The 24,373-nt window shown below is 34.4% G+C and overlaps 1 protein-coding gene across 1 annotated transcript in view; it reads right to left on the reverse strand.

Moving 5' to 3' along the window:
- LRP1B (LDL receptor related protein 1B) overlaps positions 1 to 24,373 on the reverse strand; it is a 1,866,249-nt gene that overhangs the window by 581,913 nt on the left and 1,259,963 nt on the right. Inside the window, exons 26-27 of the mRNA XM_042994392.1 lie at positions 17,905 to 18,069; positions 17,329 to 17,573 (exon numbers count right to left, since the gene is read on the reverse strand). Coding sequence (XP_042850326.1) covers positions 17,329 to 17,573; positions 17,905 to 18,069 — 410 coding nt within the window. The remainder of the gene's footprint in view (positions 1 to 17,328; positions 17,574 to 17,904; positions 18,070 to 24,373) is intronic.

Raw genomic sequence — 24,373 nt, forward strand, 5'->3', positions numbered from 1 at the left:
ACACTCCCTCAGGATTTGTGTGAAAAAGGCCTATTTTCTTGTTCTGTAGCTTCAGTCTGAACATATCCAGAGATCAGAGGTGCCCCTGGGAACCTAAATAGAGAAACACCACACTAGTGCTCACTCTTTTCCTACTCACACCTTAGTGGTATCTCCCAGAGAAGAGATTATGCATATATCTAAAGCCATAATTTTTACAACTGTTGCCCAGATCCCCCAAGTTTGAAAGTCAGTGTGGTTTATGATTATGAACCCATAAGACTATATTTACACGCCTTAAAAGCTGCTGCCTGAGGATCTGGCTTACAATTAGTCTGAGAGTATGCACTAAGATTCCTCCCTTTAGAACACTGACAGGTCTTGGCACACCCTCAACAACTGGGACCTCTGAAGAATGAATTAGGCTACTTAAATAATCACAAAGGTCTGAGAAACAACCAACAGGGAAAAAAGAAGTTTGAACCTTAAGTTTATCTACTATGCAAGTTCACTCCTTTAAGACTAAGGAAGATAGCTATTTTACCCCATACAAAACAAATAAACAAACAAACCAAAAACAAAAACAAAAAAGCAAAACACACAAACAAACAAAAAAAGAAACAGGATCAAGCAAAATGAGGAGACAGAGGAATATGTCCCAAATAAAAGAATAAGACAAAACCCCAGAAGAAGATCTTAATGTAGCAGAGGTAAGTAATCTACCAGATAATAGTTCAAAGTAATGTTCATAAAGATGCTCACTGAACTCTGGAGAATGGATGAACATAGTTAGAAAGGGATAGAAAAATAACACAGTACCCAAGGCAGTCACAGACATTATAAAACAATAAAATAGCTGAAATAAAAAACACACTAGAGGAGTTCAACATAAAACTAGATTAAGTAGAAGAATGGATAAGCAACCTAGAAGACTAGGCAGTGGAAATGACCCAATCAGTAGAGGAAAAAGGAAAATAATAATAATTAATAATAATAATAATAATAATAATAATAAAAGTCAAGATAGGTTAAGGGACCTGTTCAAAAACACCAAACAGAATAACATATTCATTATAGGGGTCCTAGAAGGAGAAGAGAGAGAGAAGAGTAGTAGTTAGTTTATTTAAATTAATAATGACTGATCAAAACAGTAAGGTACTGGCACAAGAACAGACACATAGATCAATAGAACAGAATAGAAAACCCAGAAAGGAACCCAAAATTATTTGGTCAACTAATCTTTGACAAAGCAGCAAAGAATATCCAATGGGGAAAAAGACAGTCTCTTCAACAAATATTGGAAAATATGGACAACAACATGTAAAAGAATGAAACTGGACCACTTTCTTACAACATACACAAAAATAAATTCAAAATAGATGAAAGACCTAAATGTGAGACAGGAAACCACCAAAATTCTAGAGGAGAACACAGGCAGTAACCTGTTTGACATTGGCCATCGCAACTTCTCCTGAGGCAAGGGAAACAAAAGCAAAAATAAACTATTGGGACTTCATCAAGATAAAAAGCTTCTGTGCAGTGAAAAAAACAATCAACAAAACAAAAAGGCAACCTTTGGAAAGGAAGAAGATATTTGCAAATGACATATCTGACAAAAGGGTAGCATGAAAAATATATAAAGAATTTATAAAAGCCAACATCCAAAAAGAAATAATCCACTTAAAAATGGGCAGTAAACATGAACAGATATTTTTCCAGTGAAGATATACAGATGGCTGAGAGACACATGAAAAGATGCTCAACATCACTGATCACCAGGGTAATACAAATCAAAACTACAGTGAAATATCACCTCACACCCGTCAGAATGGCTAGAATCAACAACACAAGAAACAACAGGTATTGGCAAGGATGTGAAGATAGGGAAACTCTCTTGAACTGTTGGTGGGAATGCAAACTGGTGCAGCTATTGTTGAAAATAGTATGGAGGCTCCTCAAAAAGTTAAAAATAAAACTACTCTACAACCCAGCAATTGCACAACTATATATTTACTCAAAGGATACAAAATTACTGATTGGAAGGGATACGTGCACCTCAAGATTTATAGCAGCATTGTCAAAAACAGCCAAATTATGGAAAGAACCAAAATGTCCATTGACTGATAAATGAATAAAGAAGATAAAGTATATATATATACACAATGGGATATTACTGAGGCATAAAAAGAATGAAATCTTGTCATTTTACGATGACATGGTTGGAGCTAGAGAGTATGATGCTAAGTGAAATTCAGTCAGAGAAAGATAAATACCATATGATTTCACTCATGTCAAATTTAAGAAACAAAACAGATGAACATGGGGGAGGGGGGAAAAGGAAGCAAACCAGAAAACAGACTCTCAACTATAGAGAAAAAACTGAGGGTTACTGGAGGGGAGATGGGTGGTGGGATGAACTGAATGTGTGATGGGTAATGAGGAGGGCACTTGTTGTGGTGAGTGCTGGATATTGCATGTAAGTGATGAATAGTTAGATTCTACACCTGAAACTAATATTGTACTGTATGTTAACTAACTGGAATATAAATAAAAACTTGACAAAAAAAAGGAAATGATAGTTGAAAACTTTCCTAATATATGGGAAAAATAGGCATCAGGAATCCTGTTCCAGGAAGCACAAAGAGTTCCACATAAAATAAACAAAAAGGGATCCAAATTATAATTATACATTATAATTAAAATGTCCAAAGTTAAAGATGAAGAGAGAATCTCAAAAGCATCAAGAGAAGAACAAATTCTTACATATACTGGAATCTTAAGATTATCAGCATATTTGTTAGCAGAAAGTTTATAGGACACAAGGGAGTGGGATGACATGTTCAGAGTACTGAAAGGAAAAACAAACAAACAACATTCCAACCAAAAATGCTTTACCTGGCAAGGTTCTTATTTGGAATTGAAAGAGAAATAGAATTTTTTAGACAAGCAAAAAGTAAAAAAAAAAAAAAAAAAGTTCATCACCAACAAACTGGTCTTACAAAAAATGTTGAAGAGATTTCTCTAAGCTAAAAAGAAGAGGGAATAACTAGTAACAACAAAACATATGAGAGTAAAAGTCTCATTGGTAAATATAAATATATAGTAAAGGTAAAGGCTTCACCACTTATAAAGCTAATATGAAGTTTAAAAGACAAAAGTAGTAAAATTAACTATAGCTACAACAGTTAAGGTATACACAAAATGAAAATATGTAAAATATGATATAAAAAATAGAACACATGGTAGAGAAGGGAAATAATAATGTTATTTTAGAATGTGTCAAACTTAAGATGCTATCAACTTAAAATATACTGTATATATGTGTGTATATCTATTTATCTATCAATCCATCCATCTATCCATCTACCCATGGTATTATATGTGGACCTCACGGTAATCACAAATCAACAACAGTCTATAGTAGACACACAAAAGAAATGTGAAAGGAATTTAAATATAACACTAAATAAAATCACCAAACCACAAGTGAAGAGAGCAAATGAAGGAAAAAGGAACAGAGACAAATTATAAAAATGGCCAGAAAACAATCAACAAACTGAGAGTATGAGAGTATGGCAATAAGTACCACAAAGAGTATGGCAATAAGTACATACGTATCAATAATTCTTTAAATGTAAATGGAGTAATTCTCCAATCAAAAGACACAAAGTGGATGAATGGAAACAAACACAAACAAAAAACAAAACATGGGTCTTGCTTGCAAGAGTCTCACTTCAGATCCAAGGACACACAGAGATTAAAGTTAAGGGGGTGGTGCCTGAGTGGCTCAGTTGGTTAAGTGTCCAACTCTTGATTGTGGCTCAAGTCATGATCTCAACATGGTGGCATCCAGCCCCGTGTCAGAAGCCTGCGTGGGATTCTCTCTCCCTCCATCCCTCTCTCTCTCTGTCCCTCCCTTGCACATGCTCATGCTCATATGTACTCTCTTCTGTCTCTCAACAATAAATAAACATTAAAAAATTAAAAAAAAAAGTGAAGGGATAAAAAAGATGCAAATGGAAAGTTAAAAAAAAGCTTGTATAGGTTATACTTATATCAGACAAAATAAACTTTAAAATAAATTATACAAAAGACAAGGGCATAACATGGTCTGTCCAACACAAACATATAATATTGGTAAATGTTCACCCAACAAAGGAGTACTTAAATACATAAAGCAAATATTAATAGTCAAAAGAGAGAAACTTACAGCAATACAATAATAGTAGAGAACTTTAATATGCCACTTATATCAATATATAGATGTCCAGACATAAAATCAATAAGGAGACATTACCCTTAAATGACACATTAGACCAGCTAGACTCAGATATATACAGAACATTCCATTTAAAAGCAGCAGACACAAATATCAATGGAACAGAGTACAAGGCCAAGAAATAAACCTATACATATATGTTTAATTCATATATAACAAAGAAGTCAAAGATACACAATAGGAAAAGGACAGTGTTTGCAATGAATGGTATTGGGAAAAGTGGACAGCCACAAACCAAATAATGAAACTGGACCACTATCTTAACCATACACAAAAATTAACTCAAAATTGACTAAAGACTTGAATGTAAGGTCTGAAGTCCTTCAGAAGCCATAAAATTCAGAAGCCAATTTTATGAAGCCATAAAATTTCTGGAATAAAACATAGATGGTAAGCTCCTTGACATTAGTTTTAATAATGTTTCTTTGGATCTGACTCTGAAGGCATGGAAACAAAAGCAAAAATAAACAAATGGGACTACATTAAGTCTAAAAACTTCTACATAGCAAAGAAAATCATCAACAAAGCAAAAGGCAAGGTGCTAAATGGAAGAACATATGTGCACATCATATATACGGAGTTAATATCCAAAGTACATAAAGAACTCATATAATTCAACACCTAGAGGAGAAACAATCTCATTAAAAATGGACGGAGGATCTAAATAGACATTTTTCCAAGGATGACATAGAGGTGGCTGACAGGCACATGAAAAGATTTTCAGTATCATTAGTTATCAGGGAAATGCAAATCAAAGCCATAATGAGAATGTCATCTCAGATCTGTTAAAATGGCTTTTGTCAAAGAGACAAGAAATAACATCCATTTGTGACAACATGGATGGACCTTTAGGGTATTATGCTAAGTGAAATAAGTCAGATAAAGAAAGACAAATGCCATATTATTTCACTTATATATGTAAAAATAAAACAAATTAACCAATGAAAACAAAAACAAACTCATAGAGAACATGCTGATTATCAGAAGGGATGGAGGTTGAGGAGGTTGGCAAAATGGGTGACAGGTCTCAATTGTAATGTGATAAATGATCACTAGACTTATAGTGGTGATTGCTTTGTAGTGTATACAAATACAGAATTATAATATATAGCTCAAACTCCTACAATATATACTAATTTTACCTCAATTAAAAAATAATAAAAAATAAAAACTATTAGAAAAGCATGGAAGCATGCATCTAAAGATTACTTAGGAATCCAAGTCCCTCTATCACACGGAGTAAGTGCCGCATATTTTGTTTACTTCCTTTTTAAATTCATGTATTATGGTTAGATTATGATTATAAAGAATTGTAGATTAGAGAAGCAAGAGAGCAGATGTAAGAGCAGAACAGGAACCAGAATGAAGAAGAGGCCTTGTTTGAGAATCATTAAATACCTAGCATCAGGGTAACTTAGCTGTAGTAGTAAGAGAAAAATCCAAGTTTCAACACCTAAGACAAAGAACAGAGGATGAGGAAAAAGAAGAAAAACAGAAAAAAAATAAAGAGGAGTAAAGGGAGAAAGAGGAAGGAGGAGAAAATTTTTGTTTAAAAACATTGACATAGGCAATGTTATTCCACTCAAAGAAATTAAAAGCATAATCCAAGACAGCTCAATGATAGGTACTTGGATTTCACTTTGAACACCACTATTTTTGGCCCAGAATCATATTAGCTCTTCTCAACATCCATAATTTTGATAAAATATTTTTAAAAGCAAAACCAAAATACTTTCTGTATGCACAATAACGTAAAAAATTGGTTTTGTAGCCCATATGTATTAATGATAACACTGTAATGTAATATTCACAATCTTTTCTGCTTTCACAGTGTGCAAAATCCAAATGACTTTTTATTTTCAATTTTTAATATTTTCTCACTTTGAAATAACAGTGTTAAACATTTTTAGTTCTTAACCATGCAATCGAACAGACACCAAATTACCATATTAAGGAATTTGATTCACAGTACTCACATTTTAATATAAAGCAGGTATTAGCAAATGGTGACCCCAGAGTCAAATATAATCTACTGCTTGTTTTTGTAAGTAAATTTTTATTATAACATACCCATGCTCATTAGCTTACACATTGTCTATGGCTGCTTTTATGCTACAACAGCAGAGTTGGGCAGTTTCAGCAGAGATCATATGGCCCACAAAGCCCTAAAATATTAATTATCTGGCTCTTTACAAAAAAGGTTTGCCAATACTTGGTATAAAGCAATTAACTATTTTATAAGAAATGCTATTGCAGAATCCAATTATCAATACAGAGGTTGTAAACGGCTACAGAACCAAGGCTATCTCATTTATTTCTATGCAGGAGATGGGAAAAGCTGACCAGTGAATGGAATGCTGTAAGCAATCTTAACAGAGGAAATGCAAATACAACTGCAGAAAGAGAGTACTGAAAGTTCATATTACCTAAACTCAAATTGGACCAAAGAATCTTAGAGATACATGAAACACCCATCTGTATATTTATGCATTGAGTAAATATTTATGAAACACTTAGTTATTCTGCCTACTTTTAAAAAGCTTGAATACAACAGTAGACAAGACATAGTTCCTGTAAGGGATTTAAGAGTCTGTACTCTAACCATGTACACCATTCCCTGCAATTGCATGGTGTGTGGCTCGTTTTAGGTTCTCTCCATTTCTCTCTTAGGTTGCTACACTAACTTTCTAAGTAATCTCTTGATTTCTAGTTTCTCCCCAATGCATATATTAGTTTTCTGAAACACACACTTAATCATATAGCTGTCTTGCTAAAAAACCTTAGACGGCTTCCCACTGTCTTACTCAAAAAGTCTCAATCTTACCTCCTACCATTTCTCCCATGATACTTTTGGCACTGGCTAGAGTTTACCTTCTGCTTTCTAACTTCCAGGTGTTTTTTTTTATTTTGTTTTATTCTGATCCATTCGGTTTATTTTTGTTCAAGATGTCATCAGCCTTCCAAACTCACAAAACTTTTAATTTCAAAGCATTTTTTCCACTTCTTTTTCTTTAACATATTAAGTATCATTTGAGTTCCCTAATGTGTGAGTCCTTCTTTCCATTTTTACCTTTCCTATTCCAACACAAAGTTTTATTTTGTCACCTTTGCACGACCCCTATGGCAGTCTTGTATCTGGTACTCTGCAGCACTGCTCAGAATATTCCAACTTCTTTTTCTTCTGCACACATATTATGCACATGCTCAAATCAATTCTTCATTGTTGTCTGAATATCTATATCTTGCCCTTTGCCACTTCCATATGGTGTCCTTCTCCCATGGAATTTCATTACCAATATTTTAACCTGCCCTCAGCAATCAGCCTAAGTCCTTTTTCTTTCACAGAATAGTTTCTAATGAAGGTAGCTAGTGCTGATGTCTTCCATTAATGAACATTAGTTTTAATTATTGCTTATACAAGGCATTAAGCAATTTATTATTTACTGTCCTACTTTCTAATTATCTGTGACCTATATTGATACATTTTATGTCTGTACATACTGGTGAATACTGGTAAATCAACGATTAGGAGTTTCTTTTCCTTTTTCTTTTTTTTTTCTGTAAAATTCCAGATAGTAAATATTTTCACTTTTGTAGGACTTATGCCCTTCATAGTAACTATTCTATTTTGCTATTGTAACACAAAGGCAAGCATAAACAATATGTGAGTCAAAAGGTTTGCTTGTGTTCAAATAAAATTTTATTTACAAAAGAGGCAGGAAGGTGAATTTATTCTGAGGGCCTTAATTTGCCAATCTTTCAGTGTATCAGTGTCATGCTGGCAGGAACTATGACATATGTATAATATACTGTTTGTACATATGACTTATATACATAACGTTTTTTCTTGTAAAATTTCTCTGGTATCTATTACTGTGTTATACTTAAGGACATTTGGATTCATATGCATGCTCATGCTCAGTGTAGGTGGGATATGTTCTAAAGAGTCAGGAATCTAAATATTTGGAAAGTGAGTTAATCTTCTAAAGCACATCATAGCTGTAGGTAAAGAGACTAAATAATGCATAATTACAATATTTTATAGGAGAACCAAATGTTAATTATGCAATCACATAAGACTGATGTGTGCTCTGTGAAGAAAACAATATCATTAAAACTAATTTCATATTTCATGCAAACCATGTTTAATTGTAGCCCATTTCTCACCAGCAAAAAATAAACCCTCTAAACCCAAGCAATTATTTTATCCATTAAATTCAAATAAAATGTATGCAAATGTTGGTGCAATATAAAATATGTATGATATTTATTTATTTAATAAAACTCTGCTCAAGGCAGAATGCCAGAATACAATTTGTTAGGTAAGAGAAATATTTTTCTCCCTCTTATGTAGCCATTTTTATAGTAACTAATATTCATTCTGCTAATAAACTTTATTGGTACCAAATAATTACTAATATAATAAGATAGTTTATCTGTATTATAATTTTCCTTTTAGAAACTAATTTAATATTTTTAAAGAGAGGAATTTTCAAAAGGATGTTACAATTAAACACTAATCCCAAATTCGACTTTCCTTTTGACAAATACCTTGAAATTATAATTTTAACATTTGAAGTTAAAGAACTGGAATTAACTGCTTATTCAAAACCCACATATAACAAAATATGTGCAAGGGAAAGATGTTCTTATTGCTTTAATATCACCAGATCCCAGAAATACTAGGTATGTAGGGGCTACTTTCATCAACCTTATCATATTTTATGGATTAATTTTATACCGTACTCTATTTTTATGAAGTAAATAAAATGTCTAAAAGAATCTTATCTGATCTTTTATAAATATCTGTATTTCAATGGGAAAATTCAATTGGGATTCTGTCTCCCTCTCTCTCTGCCCCTCCCCCAATTGCTCTTTGTCTCTCTCTCAAAAAAAAAAAAAAAAAGAAAAGAAACTAACACACTTAATCTTTTCAATGATTGCATTTTACAAATAAAAAGGTAGGATAGATAATGGTCATACAGTCAGGATAGGACAAAATTAGAATGTGAACCCAAACAGTCTGGCTCTAGAGTTGGCTCTAGAGTTTTCCTCTTAATTACAAGCATCTTCTAAGCTAATTGTTATGACGCTTGTTTTTTTTTTTCTTTGCATTTACATTGTGCTACTTAATAACATAGCTCTTTGTTTAATAAATTATATTTATTTTTAGTAAAAAGGCTTGAATATTTATAATAATGCCTAACCTCAGACATAGTTGTGATCACTAGGATACAGGCAAACAGCTCCACTGAAATTGTTCTAAATTAAATTATGGCCGACTGTCCTCCAAATTACTAAATCCAATGAATACACTTATGTCTTTATCTTTCTTGACTTCTCCATGAGAAGTGGCCACTGTCACACTGTCATCTTGAAACTTGTCTTAGTGGGTTTTTTGTTTTTTTTTTTTGTTTCTTTTGACTGTTATCTCTTTGTTTCTGGTCACCTCCTCAGCATTCTGCCTTGCCTTCTTCTTTAGTGTTCGCTTTCTTCAAGGCTCTGTCCTTTCCCTCTTCTCATTTTCTGTAATATTCTTGGGTAATCTCATTTATCTTTTTGTCTTCAACCTAAAATTAAATGAATACCGAAGCTCTAGTTCTTGCTTAAACTCTCCTTGCCTTATAGCCCTGAATATTCCATCATGTCCCAGAGGTACCTCAAATTGAGTGCATCAAAAGTTTATTTTTTTTAGTTTATCCTTTAAACCAGGTGTCAGTAGACTTTGGCCTGCAGGCTAATACTGTAGGGCAAAAAAAAAAAAAAAAAGAATAATATTCTATAACATGAAAAGTATATGAAATTCAAATTTTGGTGTCTATAAATAAAGTTTTATTGAAACATAGCTACAACAGTTCATTTTCCATGTGATTACTTTCACACACAGCTAAGTTGAATAGCTGCAACAGAGACCATATGGCCTGTAAAGCCTAAAACGCTTACTATCAGGTCTTTCACAGAAGTTTGTGGACTCCTCCCTTAACTCAATCCCATGGACTCTAGGTCATATCTTGATCATAAAGCCAATTACAGAAACTAGAGAAAACAACCATCTCAAATTCTTCCTTTTCTTCCCAATCTCCCCCACTCCACAACTTCTATCACCATTTTTATTGATTTTGCCTGTAAGCATATCTCAACCATACCATTCTCTCTGTTCTTATGACCATCATCCCAGATTTTGCATCACCTAAGCTCTGGATCTACTGAAGTAGCCCACTCACCAGTGCTACCTGCAGGGCTGTCTCTCTGCAATCTATGCCCCGCACAGATGAAATCGTGTTTCTAGCACCCAAATCTGCTCTTCTTACTCCGTTGACCAAATAAATAAAAATGATTTTCTCCTTCACTTAAGACTCTAAAGTGGCTCTTTAGGCAACATCACCATCCCCTGGGAATTTGTTAAAAATGCAAAATCTGAAGCCACACTCTAGGCCTACTGAATCTAAAGCTCTTGAGCGCAGCCCAGTAATCTGTGTTTTAGTGACCTCTGTAGGTAATTTGGATGTGCATTCAGGTCTGAAATCATTCAAACTAGCTATCCTAGAGGATAAAAATTAAAATTCCTTGAAAGGGCCATTTAAATGCCAACATGGTCTGATCCCTGCCCAATCGTGTTTTCCATTTATTTCCTCCTTACCTCTAGCTGCTTCGACCTACAAATGAGGAAATGAGATCCCAGAAGTGAATTATTTTGCCTCAGCTAGACAAGCCTAGTTAGTGAGTGACAGAGGAATGGGTTGAACTATACTAACCCAAGGTCTTTTTAGGAACAAACCCTACTGCCCTTTAAAATCTATTTGCTATACTCTTACATTCAAACTCAATCCATGATAACAGTTATTTTATTGATCCTAGTTTTTAATTTAGTTTGTTCCCCTTCTAGACTATAAACTCCAAGAAGGTAAGAATTAATCTGTCACACTTAAAAGGCAATAAAATGACTCTCTACTGCCATCGGGTGACATAAAATAAAAATTCCAAGGAGAATCTCAAACAGGAACTTCTTGTAGAGCAGAGTGGTTAAGGCAAGAGCTCTGAGGTCACTTTCCTTGAAGTCGGATAACTGGGCAAACACCTTCTGGCTATAGACCTTGAGGAAATAACTTAGTATTTATCTTCCTTAGGTTCCTTATCTATAAAACTATGTTGCTAACACCTTCCTGATACAATTGGAATGAAAATTAGCAAGTGTCAGGTGCTAATAATATTATAATTAATAACATTATAAAGGACTTTGCTATATAGTGGACACAAATAAATAAGTGGCATTCTTCTACTCAAATATTGTATAATGTAGTGGGTAAATAAAACAGAGTTAGGAAAATATTATATAACCATACAAGCTCTAAGTGCTAAAGGAGTTCTTGTGGTGTTAAGCATGAACATGAAGGAGGTGAAATCTGAATTGTGTAAAGATTCATAATTGTTATATGGCTTTGAAGTGAGAAGCCTCTCAGAAGGAGAATGTTTCTTGCAAATCTTTGTGCAGATTGAAAGTAATGCCTGTAAAGGACTAATAAAAAGGCAATATAAGTGCATACCTTCCTTATTATTACAAAGTCAGGATGATGATATAATTTTAATTTAATGCTTAATCATACAAGCCCAGATCTCATTATCCAAACAAAACTAACATATTTCTCAAAAATAGTTTATCATAAATTTTGTTGTTGCTGTTGGTTTTTAATGCACTCAAAATTTATTCAATTAATAGCTGTGCTTTACTGATAAAAATGTATTTAAATTAGATGGCTTCATAAATGTTTATTATTCATTTTTACCTTAAAGGGAAATCTATGATGGCATTCTTGTGTAACAAATATTATAAAAGTAACAAATATATTTATTTATATGAGCTCTCTATGCTAAGAAAACTACCATCTCCCATGTATTTATTCAGTAGGTTGGACGTTAAGTATCAACTACATGCTACCAATTGCCAATACACAATATATATAGAAAATAGAGAATTTAGGGGCGCTTGGATGGCTCAGTGGGTTGAGCATCCGACTTCAGCTTAGGTCGTGATCTCACAGTTCACGCGTTCCAGACCTGCATAGGGCTGTGTGCTGACAGCTCAGAGTCTAGAGCCTGCTTCGGGTTCTGTCTCCCTCTCTCTCTCTCTGCCCCTCCCCCCGCTTGTGTTCTCTTTCTTTCTTTCTTTCTTTCTTTCTTTCTTTCTTTCTTTCTTTCTTTCTTTCTTTCTTTCTTTCTTTCTTTCTTTCTTTCTTTCTTTCAAAAATAAATGAATAAAACTTTAAAAAAATAGAAAATTTAGGTTAAGTGTCTAGTTGTCAGCCCAATCAATGGAAAAGGGCATATAGGGATGAAATGTGACTATCCTAGCCAGTGTGAAACTACAGTACATGTTATGTAACATTCTTATTCGAAATTTCCCAATATTTTATTTTCATATTTCTGTCCTTGGTTCCTACAGTATCTATCAGCATAAAACTGCTACTCTGTGTCCTTCCTTTCCACTTTCTTGCTTTGCTTTTTTGGCATAGGAGATGTCATATGCAGTCTCATGTTCATTGCAGCACTTTTTTTATAGTAGCAAACACATAGGAACAATCTAGGTGCCTATCAATGGATGAATGGATAAAGAAAATTTATATATTTCAAAATATTTAGTCATGAAAAAGGAAGGAAACCTTGTCATCTGCAGCAACATGTATGGACCTTGAGGGCATTATGCTAAGAGAAATAAGTCAGAGAAATACGAATGCCATATGATCTCACTTACATGTGAAATCTTAAAACAAAACAACAACAGCAACAAAACACTGAACGTATAAATACAGAGAACAAATCGCTGGTTTCCAAAAGGAAAAGGTGGGGTTTGGGTGAAATGGATGAAGAGAGTCAAAAGGTACAAACTTCTAGTTGTAAAAGAAATAAGCCATGGCAATGTAATGTACACTGTGGGTGATTACAGTTAATAATACTCTATTAAGGGGCACCTGGGTGGCTCAGTCGGTTAAGCGGCAGACGCTTAATTTCGGCTCATGATCTCACAGTTCACAAGTTCAAGCCCCACATCGAGTTCTGCACTGACAGTGTGGAGTCTGCTTCTGATTCTCTCTCTCCCCTCTTTCTCTGTCCCTAACCTACTCACACTCTCTTTCAAAATAAATAAAAGTCCTTTATAAAAAATAATACTAAGTATTATTTGAAAGTATTTGAAAGTTGCCGAGAGTAGATTTAAAAAATAAACAAAGAAAAACTATAAAACAAAGACTATGGGTTAATTTTCATTAGGGTTTAGTGATACGTTTTGGAAGGGCTTATGTTCATCTATCAGTTTCTGGCAACTAAAAGACCATATGACTTGCTAACGACAGCAACAAACCCCAAAGTTATTAAGTAAAGATACATATTTATGTATAGAAACATGCATTAAAATGATCAATGACAGTGGGGTGTCTGGGTGGCTCAGTCAATTAAGCTTCCGACTTTGGCTCAGGTCATGATTTCATAGTTTGTGAGTTCAAGTCTCTGCTATCAGCCTACAGAGTTGGCTTGGATCCTCTGTCACCTCTCTCAGTGCCCTTCTCCCAGTTGTGCGTGTGCTCTCTCTCTCTCAAACATAAACATTTTTTAAAAATTAGATTTAATATACCCACTATTGCTCCTTTATATTGCATACGTTTGAGCTTTGATTGTTTCTTCTTCATCCCAAATAACAACAACATTAGAAACCAAAGGTTCTAAAATACATTTTCCTTTTGAAAAGTTTTACTTTTGTGTTCAATAACCAACTTGGAAATTTATGCACAAGATGAATGTATGAAAACTGGTATTAAAACATTCATTAACTTCCTACTTGGAGGATTAGATAATTTCAAAGACTATCTGTAACCTTTATTTCTTTAATTTTTGAAAGATATATTTCAATTTTATAGCACTGAATGTCATGTATTTTTAAAATTTATTATTTTCCGTGAACTTTACATTATTATTCACCAGAAAACAGGGTGCTATTATTATTTTACTTGTATTAACACTGAACCTTTGCCACCATTTTTACTGCAACACTATCCTTGGTAATAGTCAATATATTCGTACATCTTTTTTTTATTTTTTTCCCATAGCAGTGGAAGTGTTACTTCACTGAAGCAGATAAACAAGATGGATAATGATTGTTATATGCTCAGTGATCCTTATACTGGGGAAAAGTAGAATGCTCTCTGATCATTCTCAAAATTGGAAACTGACTGAATTTCAATTAGGAAATAGCAAGGTCTCGTTATAGGTGACATTCTCTAAAAGTATATAAAGACTAGAATATCTGCCCTGAATTCTGTATGTTAAATCAGATCCATAAAGTAAAAACTTCTTTATTTTCTGCAAATTGGAGAAGTCTTATATAAATCATGTTTCAAGTTAAGTGAAGACGTCAATTGGTGCCTGGGTGGCTGTCAGTTGTGCATCTGACTCTTGATTTCATCTCAGATCATGATCTCAGGGGTGGGATTGAGTTCTGCCTCGGGCTCCACACTGAGTGTGGAGCCTGCTTAAGATTCTCTCTCTCTCTCTCTCTCTCTCTGTCTCTCTCTGTCTCTCTCAAAAGAAATAAAAAAAAATGATGTTGGGGAACCTGGGTGGCTCTGTCAGTTAAGTGTCCAACTTCGGCTCAGGTCATGATCTCATAGTTCATGGGTTCAAGCCTGACGTTGGGCTCTGTGCTGACAGCTCAGAGCCTGGAACCTACTTTGGATTCTGCGTCTCCCTCTCTCTGCCCCTCCCTCACTTTGCGCTCTGTCTCTCTCTGTGTCTCTCAAAAAATAAAAATAAATAAAAACATTAAAAAAATTATGTCAAAAAAATCTCCCCACCAACAAATGAATTACATCAATCTCTCCTTATCCAGGAAGGATACATCCCAAATAGATGCCTGAAATTATTGATGTTACCAAGTCCTATATATACTATGTTTTTTTCCTATGCACACATACCTATGATATATATCTATGATAAATCTAATCTAATAATTAGACACTGCAATCGGATGACAATAAATAGAAAAATTATAATAGCATACTGTCATAAAATTTATGTGAATGTGGTATTTCTCTGTCTCAAAATACCATATTGTACTCACCCTTGTGCTTGCGATGTTAGGAAATGATAAAACACCTACGTGATGGATGAAGTGAGGTGAATGATGTAGGCATTGTAACATAGTGTTAGGCTGTCATTGATCTTCTAATGATAGTTTAGAAGGAGGATATTCTGCTTTTAGACCAGAGGTGATCAGGGAGAGTGAAACAATGGCAGAGTGTGGGGAGGGAACTACTGTACTTTGTTTCGGTTCCTTTCTATATATATGAAAATGTCAGAAAAGATAGAAAGTATCATTTTCCTTTCCATTCTATAAATTTTCTAGGGCTCATGTCAATGTGGGCAAATTAGACAGTTAGTAAATGAAATACATTGATCCTATTTTGAGGAGGGGAATGATGGAATACATAAACCCAGGCTGTTTTTCATGGTCCAATTCATTTAAATTACTCTAAACATAAAAACCACAGCTCCTAAAAAATGCCAGAGTCTGGGTCACAAAAACATAGAAGTACATATTTTGCTTTCATAAAAATTAAAACCAATCCTGCATGTCATCAACATACAATGTTGATGACTTGATACTCTTTCATGCTGAAGGAAGTATTCAGAAAAGAAAAATTTTTTATTGTATTGTATTGTATTAGTGTCACATTGTTGGCCAGAATCATGATTTCCTGCTTTATTTCAATTTAGTTAAATCAAATGCCTATTAAGCACAAAAGTGACTAAGCTCTATTGTCTCCTCTTAATGTCCCCGTGTCGTGCAGGTTTGTAGGATGAAAAGAGTAGAGGAATTAAGGATGATAGAAAAGATTTAACATGATTGCTCATTTAGTACATGGTATGTAGAAACTCCCACAGACAAAGAAGGATCTGTTATATAAGAAAACTGAGACTGAGAAACTGAAAGTGTCTGGGACCAAAACTAGATTCAATCAGACTATGTCAGAGACAGGGCACAGAAAATTTTACAGATGAGGAAATTTTCGTAGAAGAAATAGTATCAAGAGAGAATGAAGGCCAAGTATTGAAGAAAGAAAAAGGATAGCTAAGGAATTTACAGACCAGAAAGGTGAGTAGTTTTAGTCACAAGCAGGTGAAGATATTATAACATAAATCTAAAATAAGGATTGAAGTGAAGTCTGTAAGACCAGAAATGCTAACAAAGTGGAAGATCTGTCTACTCTACACTGAAAGAGGGAGACAAGGAGAAAATGTATCCTCCAGTAAAGAGCTGTCATCTGAACATAATATTCTCAAGTAAAAATCTACTAATGATAAGAAAACACTGTTTGTTTTGGAATGAGATTCTTTTGGTTAAGACACACATTATAAAGGGGAAGACTCCATCAAGAGGTATAAAAGGATGAGCTGACGTTACACCGGATGGCCATAGTAGCCCAGAAAAAAAAAAAAAAAGGGAAGAAAAATGTTCAGACTTGATATTAAGAACATTTGGCAAGGATTGAGTGGAAGAAATGAAATCCCAAAGCCAAGATGGAGATTACTATTGAACCAAAATGTGGAGTGTATGGGGAGAGGTAGCACATATGTTCATGTGAACTCAGTTCTCTTAAGATGGAAAAGCTCAAGCAGATGCTTCATTCTTTCTTCCACACCACCCCATCTCCTCCCAACATACTTCACAGGCAACATTTGAAGGCAAACATCACTGTGTCCTTTCTGATCCTAGTCTGGTGATAGATTCTCAATATAAAGACCTTTTACAACTTTCCACAGTATTTTTTATAGATACAAGCAGTGACTAAAAATGTGAGGACTTTGTGTAAAACGCTTAATTTCTAAGATTTCTTTACTACTATATGAAAAAAAGGGAAAGAAAAAAATATTCTGAACTAATTAAAACAAACTCTGGAACTACTTCTACCATATACATAAAATATTAATAACTTAACTTATAGAAGTGATTTTGCACTTCAAATCTTATATGACTAAGGTGAAAATACTTTCTGGATGGTTACTTCACAACCAGCACTTACCGTGGGGCTGTCGGCTGGGGTGGTATATCTGAAGGTCGAATGGCTGGGCACTGGTTTTCTGAATCACACTGACATTCTGCCCTGTCCACTTATTGGCTTTTGACAATGTGTTGGTCCTCCAGTCTGTCCAGTAGACCTCACTTCCATATAGAGACACAGCAAAAGGATGGGAAAGGTATTCATGACCTCGGATGATTTCTATCATGCCTGTTCCATCATAGAGGGCTGAATAAATAGCATCTGACCTACAGAAAGGTAATAAATCAGTATTTTATCAAAACGTATTCAGATAGTCCAGTTATGTTATCATATTACTTACATAAATGCCAGAGAAAATATTTTATAAAAAATATTTAAAATATTTTATGGGTGTCTGATTTGTAGAAAGAAAAAATAAGCCCATCATAACAAAAACAAACAAACATCACCACCACCATCATATGGAAAACAAATATTACCACCAATTTCAATGTGTGTATATATAATACATGCATGTTAGGACATCTTTTGAGTTTATAAATACTATCTGTGAAAGGTAACAGAAGATATAGAAGAAAAAGATCATTTTTTTTAAACCTGGCATCTGTCCAAACTATCCTTTTTTCAAAGTGGTCCACAGTTAGTCCATTTGGCCAAGCTCCAGTTTTCATGTCTTTGTAGATGGTTTTTCTGCCAGCACCACTCATGGAAGCAGATTCGATGCGAGGAAAATTGGCATCCCAATCTGTCCAGAAAAGAATTCTGAAGAAAAATAAATAATGTTATTGTTTAAGCCATTCATTTCACAAATATTTATTGAGTGCCTACTATATGCTAGACACTTGTTAGGTAAACAGTCTCAAAAGAAACAGATGTGTTATCTACCCACATGGGGCTTAGAGTCCAGTGGAGAAGACAAGCCAAATAAACACACGAATATATAATTACAGATTCTGAAATATGCTGAGGAAAACTTTTGTTATGGAAGAGAATAGCAGGTAAGTGATCTACTTAAAGAAGATGATCAGGAAAAAAAGAAAAAAAACACTTTGAGAAGGCTGTATTTACACTGACTCTAAAAGATAAAAAGAACAATATAAAGAACATGACAAGCAAAATAAATAAAAGCCTGGACAGGGAAAAGAAAGTGGGTGATCTGAAGAACAGAAATAATATCAAGATAGTGAGTAAGAAGGAAAAAGCAAGGAGATGGATTTGAAGAGGGCAACTTAAAGGGTCTTTCTGGCTAAGGCAATTATTTGGGATTTTATTTTAAGGGAATAAGAAGCATATTTAAGCAGGGGAGAAACATGGTGCCATTTATAAGTGGGTGATAGTGAGGCAAGAGTATGGGCACATCAGGTGGTTATTTTAAAGGACCAGGCAAAGATGATGGTGGTTTGGAGTATGGGAGTGGAAGGAAAGAGAAGTGAATGGATTAATGGTACATTTTGGAGGTAGAACTTCCAGGGCTAGCTGATGACTGAATATAGGGAACGGAGTAGAGAACAGATCTTAAGTGACTGTGTTTCTCATGTCAGCGAAGTCAGAGTAAGGGTAAGGAAGAGGGTGTGCAGGGAATCCATAAAAAAATGGGAAAATGGAAGAGGATCCAATTCTAAGATTTGGGAAATGAGTGTGAATGACTGTGAAGAGCAATCAAAAGTTTACTTTTTTTTTAATCTTACTAATTTTTTTATCTTATGATTTCAAGATATCAATATGGAGGTGTTCATGAAACCGTGGTATGCCAGGGTGAAGTTCAGGGAAGAAGGCAGGGCTGGAGTTATGAATTTGGAAGTCATCAGTATGGAGATAGCCTTCACATTCACAGCGATGACATAGATCATATGACAGGAAACAGAGGGAAAACAGAGGAAATCATAATTCAACAAACACAAACAAAGCAGTTGTGAAAATACCACTTTTATATGTTAAACATTATTACTTCTTTTAAAACCAAATACTATTTGAGACTCTACAAATTCATGGTGCACTAACAGTTCTTCCCCACAATGGGCATTAAGTACCTTATGTCATGCATTTGATTTCTAAGGCTATTAGGCAATAGACAGCTTACGTTCAGTTGACAGTGGTTTAAACTGCTAATGCATGTTTCTATAGTATGTATTGTATAGTTACACAATAATACCACAATCATTACAACTGGCTGTAGTTTTTAAGTGCTTACTATATGCTAAATACTATTTTCAGTGCTTTATAGATGATCTCCTTTAATCAATCATGAGGCCATGACTGATGTTATTTATGTTTGAGATGGGAGAATGAGTTAGAGAAGTTAAATTACTTGACCAGGGTTATAGAGCTGGTGAGTGGCAGAGGGAGATGGGAAACTGGACAGTCTAACTTCTGTTCTCATGCTTTTAACATCTAATTCTTTAATGTCACATCACTAAACAAAATAACAAAGGGAAAACATCTGGTACAGGAGTAAGAGCATGGTTGCTAATCAGTAAATGGCAGTTGCCTTCTCTACTTTGGTCGTAGAACCCAATGAATAGCATGGTGATTTGGGAAGGCAGAACTCAGAAGGACTGGAGAAATAGTGACAACCTAGCAAATTTTCCTATCATAAGCTCTGACACCATTTTGGTGAAAAATGGTAAAGCTACTGATAAAAATACCTTTATTCTTCATTATAATTATATATAGTTTTGCTACTTTTTATTCTTCCATATTTTGAATGATCCTTAAGTATATTCATTTGGCAGATTACCTCAGAAAATGAAATAATCCTCTGGAAAAAAATTCAAAATCCAATTTACCCTATCTTTTAAGAAAAATATGTTTATATAAGGAAATATGGAGTGATATAAACTATTTGTCATGACTTCAATTTTTGAAACGCATATAGTCTGTTTGGGGACAGAGGAATGCCAAATACAAAAGGAAAAGATGATTCAATACATTATACAATAAATTTAGTAAGTACATATGTTAAAACCTATGGTGAACAGAGAAGGAAGATGTAGATGTTCTTGATAAGAGTAGCAGTTCATATACAACTCTTAAGGACTGGGCATCTACAAAATGTTATTAAATGATTATGTCAATATATTTTTGGTCTCAGAGAAACTGGGGATTGAGACTGGTATCTGTCACTTACGCCAGCATCTTTAACCTCAGACTCCATTTTCTCATCTGTAAATAAAAACTGTAACTGTACAGTGTCAGGAGCATTTGATGAGGAAATGGACGGAAACTAGTCAGCCCACAGAAAAGATCTGTGTTCGCAAAAGCATGCCACACACACATAGTCGTTGAGACAATTTTTTAAATGAAAGAACTCAAAGTATTTCCAAACTGTTAACGAAATGGAGACAGACACAAAGAAGGACAGAGAACAAGAATTAACACTAATGTCAATGTTTAAATGTCATACCAGCATGAATGTGAAGGTGGATTAGTTTTATAACGTAAGCTTAAGTCAAAGCCATGAGAAAAAGATTCAAAGGAGTAGGTCATAGGATTGGGTTTATCTCAAAGAATGTCTGTCAAAAACTGAGTTTATGTAAAAAAGAAAAAAAATTAGTTTCACAGGCAGCTTTAGGAGTTTCATGCCCCTGGGATTATATCCATAAAGACAAAATCCAAATTATTCATTGCTTAATCACCAATATTCAAGTAAATTAAGTAAACTGCTGAGAAAGGATAAAACTAAATAATATATCAGGGACGGTGTACTAATAATTGTTGAAGCTGGGTAATGGAAATGAGGAATTTTATTATATAATTCCTTTTATTTTGTGTATTTGAAAATTTATATTATAAGGTTTAAAAGTGTTAAGAACACAGGGTGCCTGGATGGTTCAGTCAGTTGAGTGTCTGACTCTTGATTTCGGCTCAGGTCATGGTCGGTGAGACTGATCCCCTTGTAGGGCTCTGCACTGACAGCCTGCTTGGGATTCTCTCTCTCTCTCTCTCTTTCTCTCCCTCTGTTCCTCCCCAACTCGTTCTCTATCAAAATAAATAAACATTAAAATATTTTTTAAAGTATAAACAACTCAAAATTAAATTCGTAAGTGAATTTTTTTTAAATATCAAAAATACCAGAGGACCTATATAAAATCTTACAGCTAGAAATATATTTTTTTCTGAAAAGACTAATTAAAAAAAAAAAAAACCTTAAGCTTATGTATTTATTTTTTGAGAGAGACAGAAGGGGCAAGTGGGGTAGGAGCAGAGAGAGAGAGGGAAGAGAAAATCCCAAGCAGGCTTGTGCTGTCAGCACAGAGCCTGATGAGGGGGTCAAACTCACAAACCATGAGATCATGACCTGAGCCAAAACCAAGAGTCAGATGTTTAACGGACTGAGCCACCCAGGTGTCCCTGAAAAGACTAATTTTTAAAGAGTAGATTGTTTTATATGAGGAAAAAACCCAATTACCTGGAAATATCAATATGTATATACACATACACATATTGCTTATAAATATACAATATGTTGCCAAAAAGAGCAAATGGAACAGAGATTAATCAATATAAAGCTGGTAGGCTACTCAGTTAAGTAGCTAAATGTCTTTAAAAGAATGAATGAAATGAATTATGTGTCTCACTACAAATTTAATTGTAGATGCACACATCTTTTCACTGACAGCAGATTGTTATTTGTCAGCTTCCCTTTATACTTAAGATTAAAAAAAGAAGATTTAAAATAGAAACAAGAGCAACATAGCATCAATCAAATTTATGGTGTTATCTTGACAAGGTAGATAAGAGAGGTTTTCAAGTTTGAAAAAGATTAGGAAAAATAATCACTGAAAACAAACGATGATTTTGAGAATCATAACTAGTCTGAGTATCTGTGGATAAGTCACCACCAGATCTAGGCAAGACTGTAATTCAGTCTGGATTGATGACCCTACAACTTCTGAAGCATTGTCCTTTGCCTGAATAACAAATGGAGAATTGGGGTCTCTCTTGTAACTTTCTACCTAGTTCTGTCACATGTAGTTGTGGAAATTGCAACACACATATCAGTAAGCCTACAATTCTGCATTCTCTCTACATGTATATATTTGCCAGAAGTAGGCACTGTGAACTTTCAGATATGGTCCACTGGACCAAGAAAGTATGGCTTGAGATAGTTTGAGGAATTCTAAAATAAGTGATTCCTTCATTTCTTCACTAAACATAGCAGCATTAAACTGTTTCTGGTTAGGGCTATGGTCCTAATCTTTCATCAATTCAAGCGGGGAAATTTTCAACTCTTTTTATAAAATAACATGGTCTAGAATTAGTTCCCCTAAAAGTGTTTTTAACTTTACCACAAGTCAGTTTACAATCAATTTAAAAGTTGATTTCAAGGATCATTGTTTCATAACATTCTAGGCACTCTTTTGTATACTTTCCAATATGGTATTTTAAAAGAATCATTTTCCCCTTATTACTTTCTTTTTGTGGTTAAAATGTATTAGCATTTCAATGATTGCATTATTTCTTGAAATATACAAAGACTGAATATGTCCTCTTACAGGATGTGTGGAAATATTCAGCCACAATTGCTTTTTAAAAAAGAGACTACAGTCTACTGATTCTACAGTTCCTGCATTCACGGGTTAGTCTGTATCAGGATTAAATTGGGTCAATGGACCATGAACAACTTGTATCATTACAGGCATGAAAGGGCCATTATCATCTATCAGGTCAAGCTGCAGAAGGTGAAAATAAATGATCTTGGCCAAAAAAGAGGTTACTTATCTATAATCTTTAGGTCTTCTAAAAGCAACAACATCTTTATTAGTTTAGGAACAGTCCCAGATGAAATTAAAATTTTCTTTAGATGTTTCACTAATCTTCATAATTATTATATCTGCTTTTACAAATTGCAATTGTTATAGCAGCATCCCGTTATTATGACAAATGAAATTTAAATACCAGCAATGGAGCAGAAAGACACCAGGCAGCTGCATCAGTACAAAGGCAATGAAAGTTCAAGAACTGAAGTGAGTGCCCTATAGATTCTGAAATCCCTAGTGCTTCTTACTCCCTAATACTAAGCTTGTTGTTTAGAGGAGATTCACGTACTCTTTCAGGTCACCTTAGCAATAAGTGTATTCCTTTAAAATGGAATGAGAGAAAAATGACTCCTCCCTAAGACTCCCATTTACCATCTTGGAATAACTTGTCACTTGGGATATTGGGTCAAAACCCAGAATATTAAAGGAATGTGGCATGATGGCAAATATGTTTTATGGTGTAAAACGAAGGCCTGTGGATTTTATGCCGAGGAAGCAAAATAGTTGATTAAAAACATTTGTTTTTTGGCATCTGTAGGGAAAGGTCACAAAGGACCTTCAAAGCAGAAGGAAACTCACATGATGTAAACATGTTTTATTGGGCTAATGTTATAACCTGTTTCTTGTTGTCGCTGCTTCGGTTTTACCTCAGCTGTGCTGAGGGAGCAAAGTGGCTGGTTGTTAAGCTTTTTAATTCATTTGTTATTGTAAAAAAAGTTCATAGTAGTATCCATTAGCTGTCTTTTCCTATATAATTCACTCTTGAAAGTGTATCCTTGAGTTTTATAAGTTACATGTCAACAAAAAGCCTATGCATTTGCATGCATTATTTTGTTTAATTTTTGTATATTTATTTTATTTTTGAGAGACAGAGAGAGACAGAGCGTGAGCAGGGGAGGGGCAAGAGAGAGAGCGAGACAGAATCAGAAGCAGGCTCCAGGCTCTGAACTGTCAGCACAGAGCCCAACGCGGTTCTCGAACACACAAACCATGAGATCATGACCTGAGCCAAAGTCAGATGCTTAACTGACTGAGCCACCCAGGTGCCCCTACATGCATTACTTTATGTAACAAGCATTTATTCAGCACAATTATATATACCAAGAGCAGTGAAGGATTTCATAGAAATGGAAGCAACTTTGCTTGCCATTATTAGAGAGCTTATGATGCAGTAGGAAAGATAATAGTATTTACAGAAACCATGTTTCTAAAAAAAAAAATATCTAGTAGATTTACCCTAAATAAAATTTTTCAAAAAAGTTTAAGTGCCTTTGGAGCTCCTATCAATTTTGATTCCTAGCTTCTTT

The sequence above is a fragment of the Panthera tigris genome, chromosome C1, assembly GCF_018350195.1.
Source record: "Panthera tigris isolate Pti1 chromosome C1, P.tigris_Pti1_mat1.1, whole genome shotgun sequence".
Classification (NCBI taxonomy): Eukaryota; Metazoa; Chordata; class Mammalia; order Carnivora; family Felidae; genus Panthera; species Panthera tigris.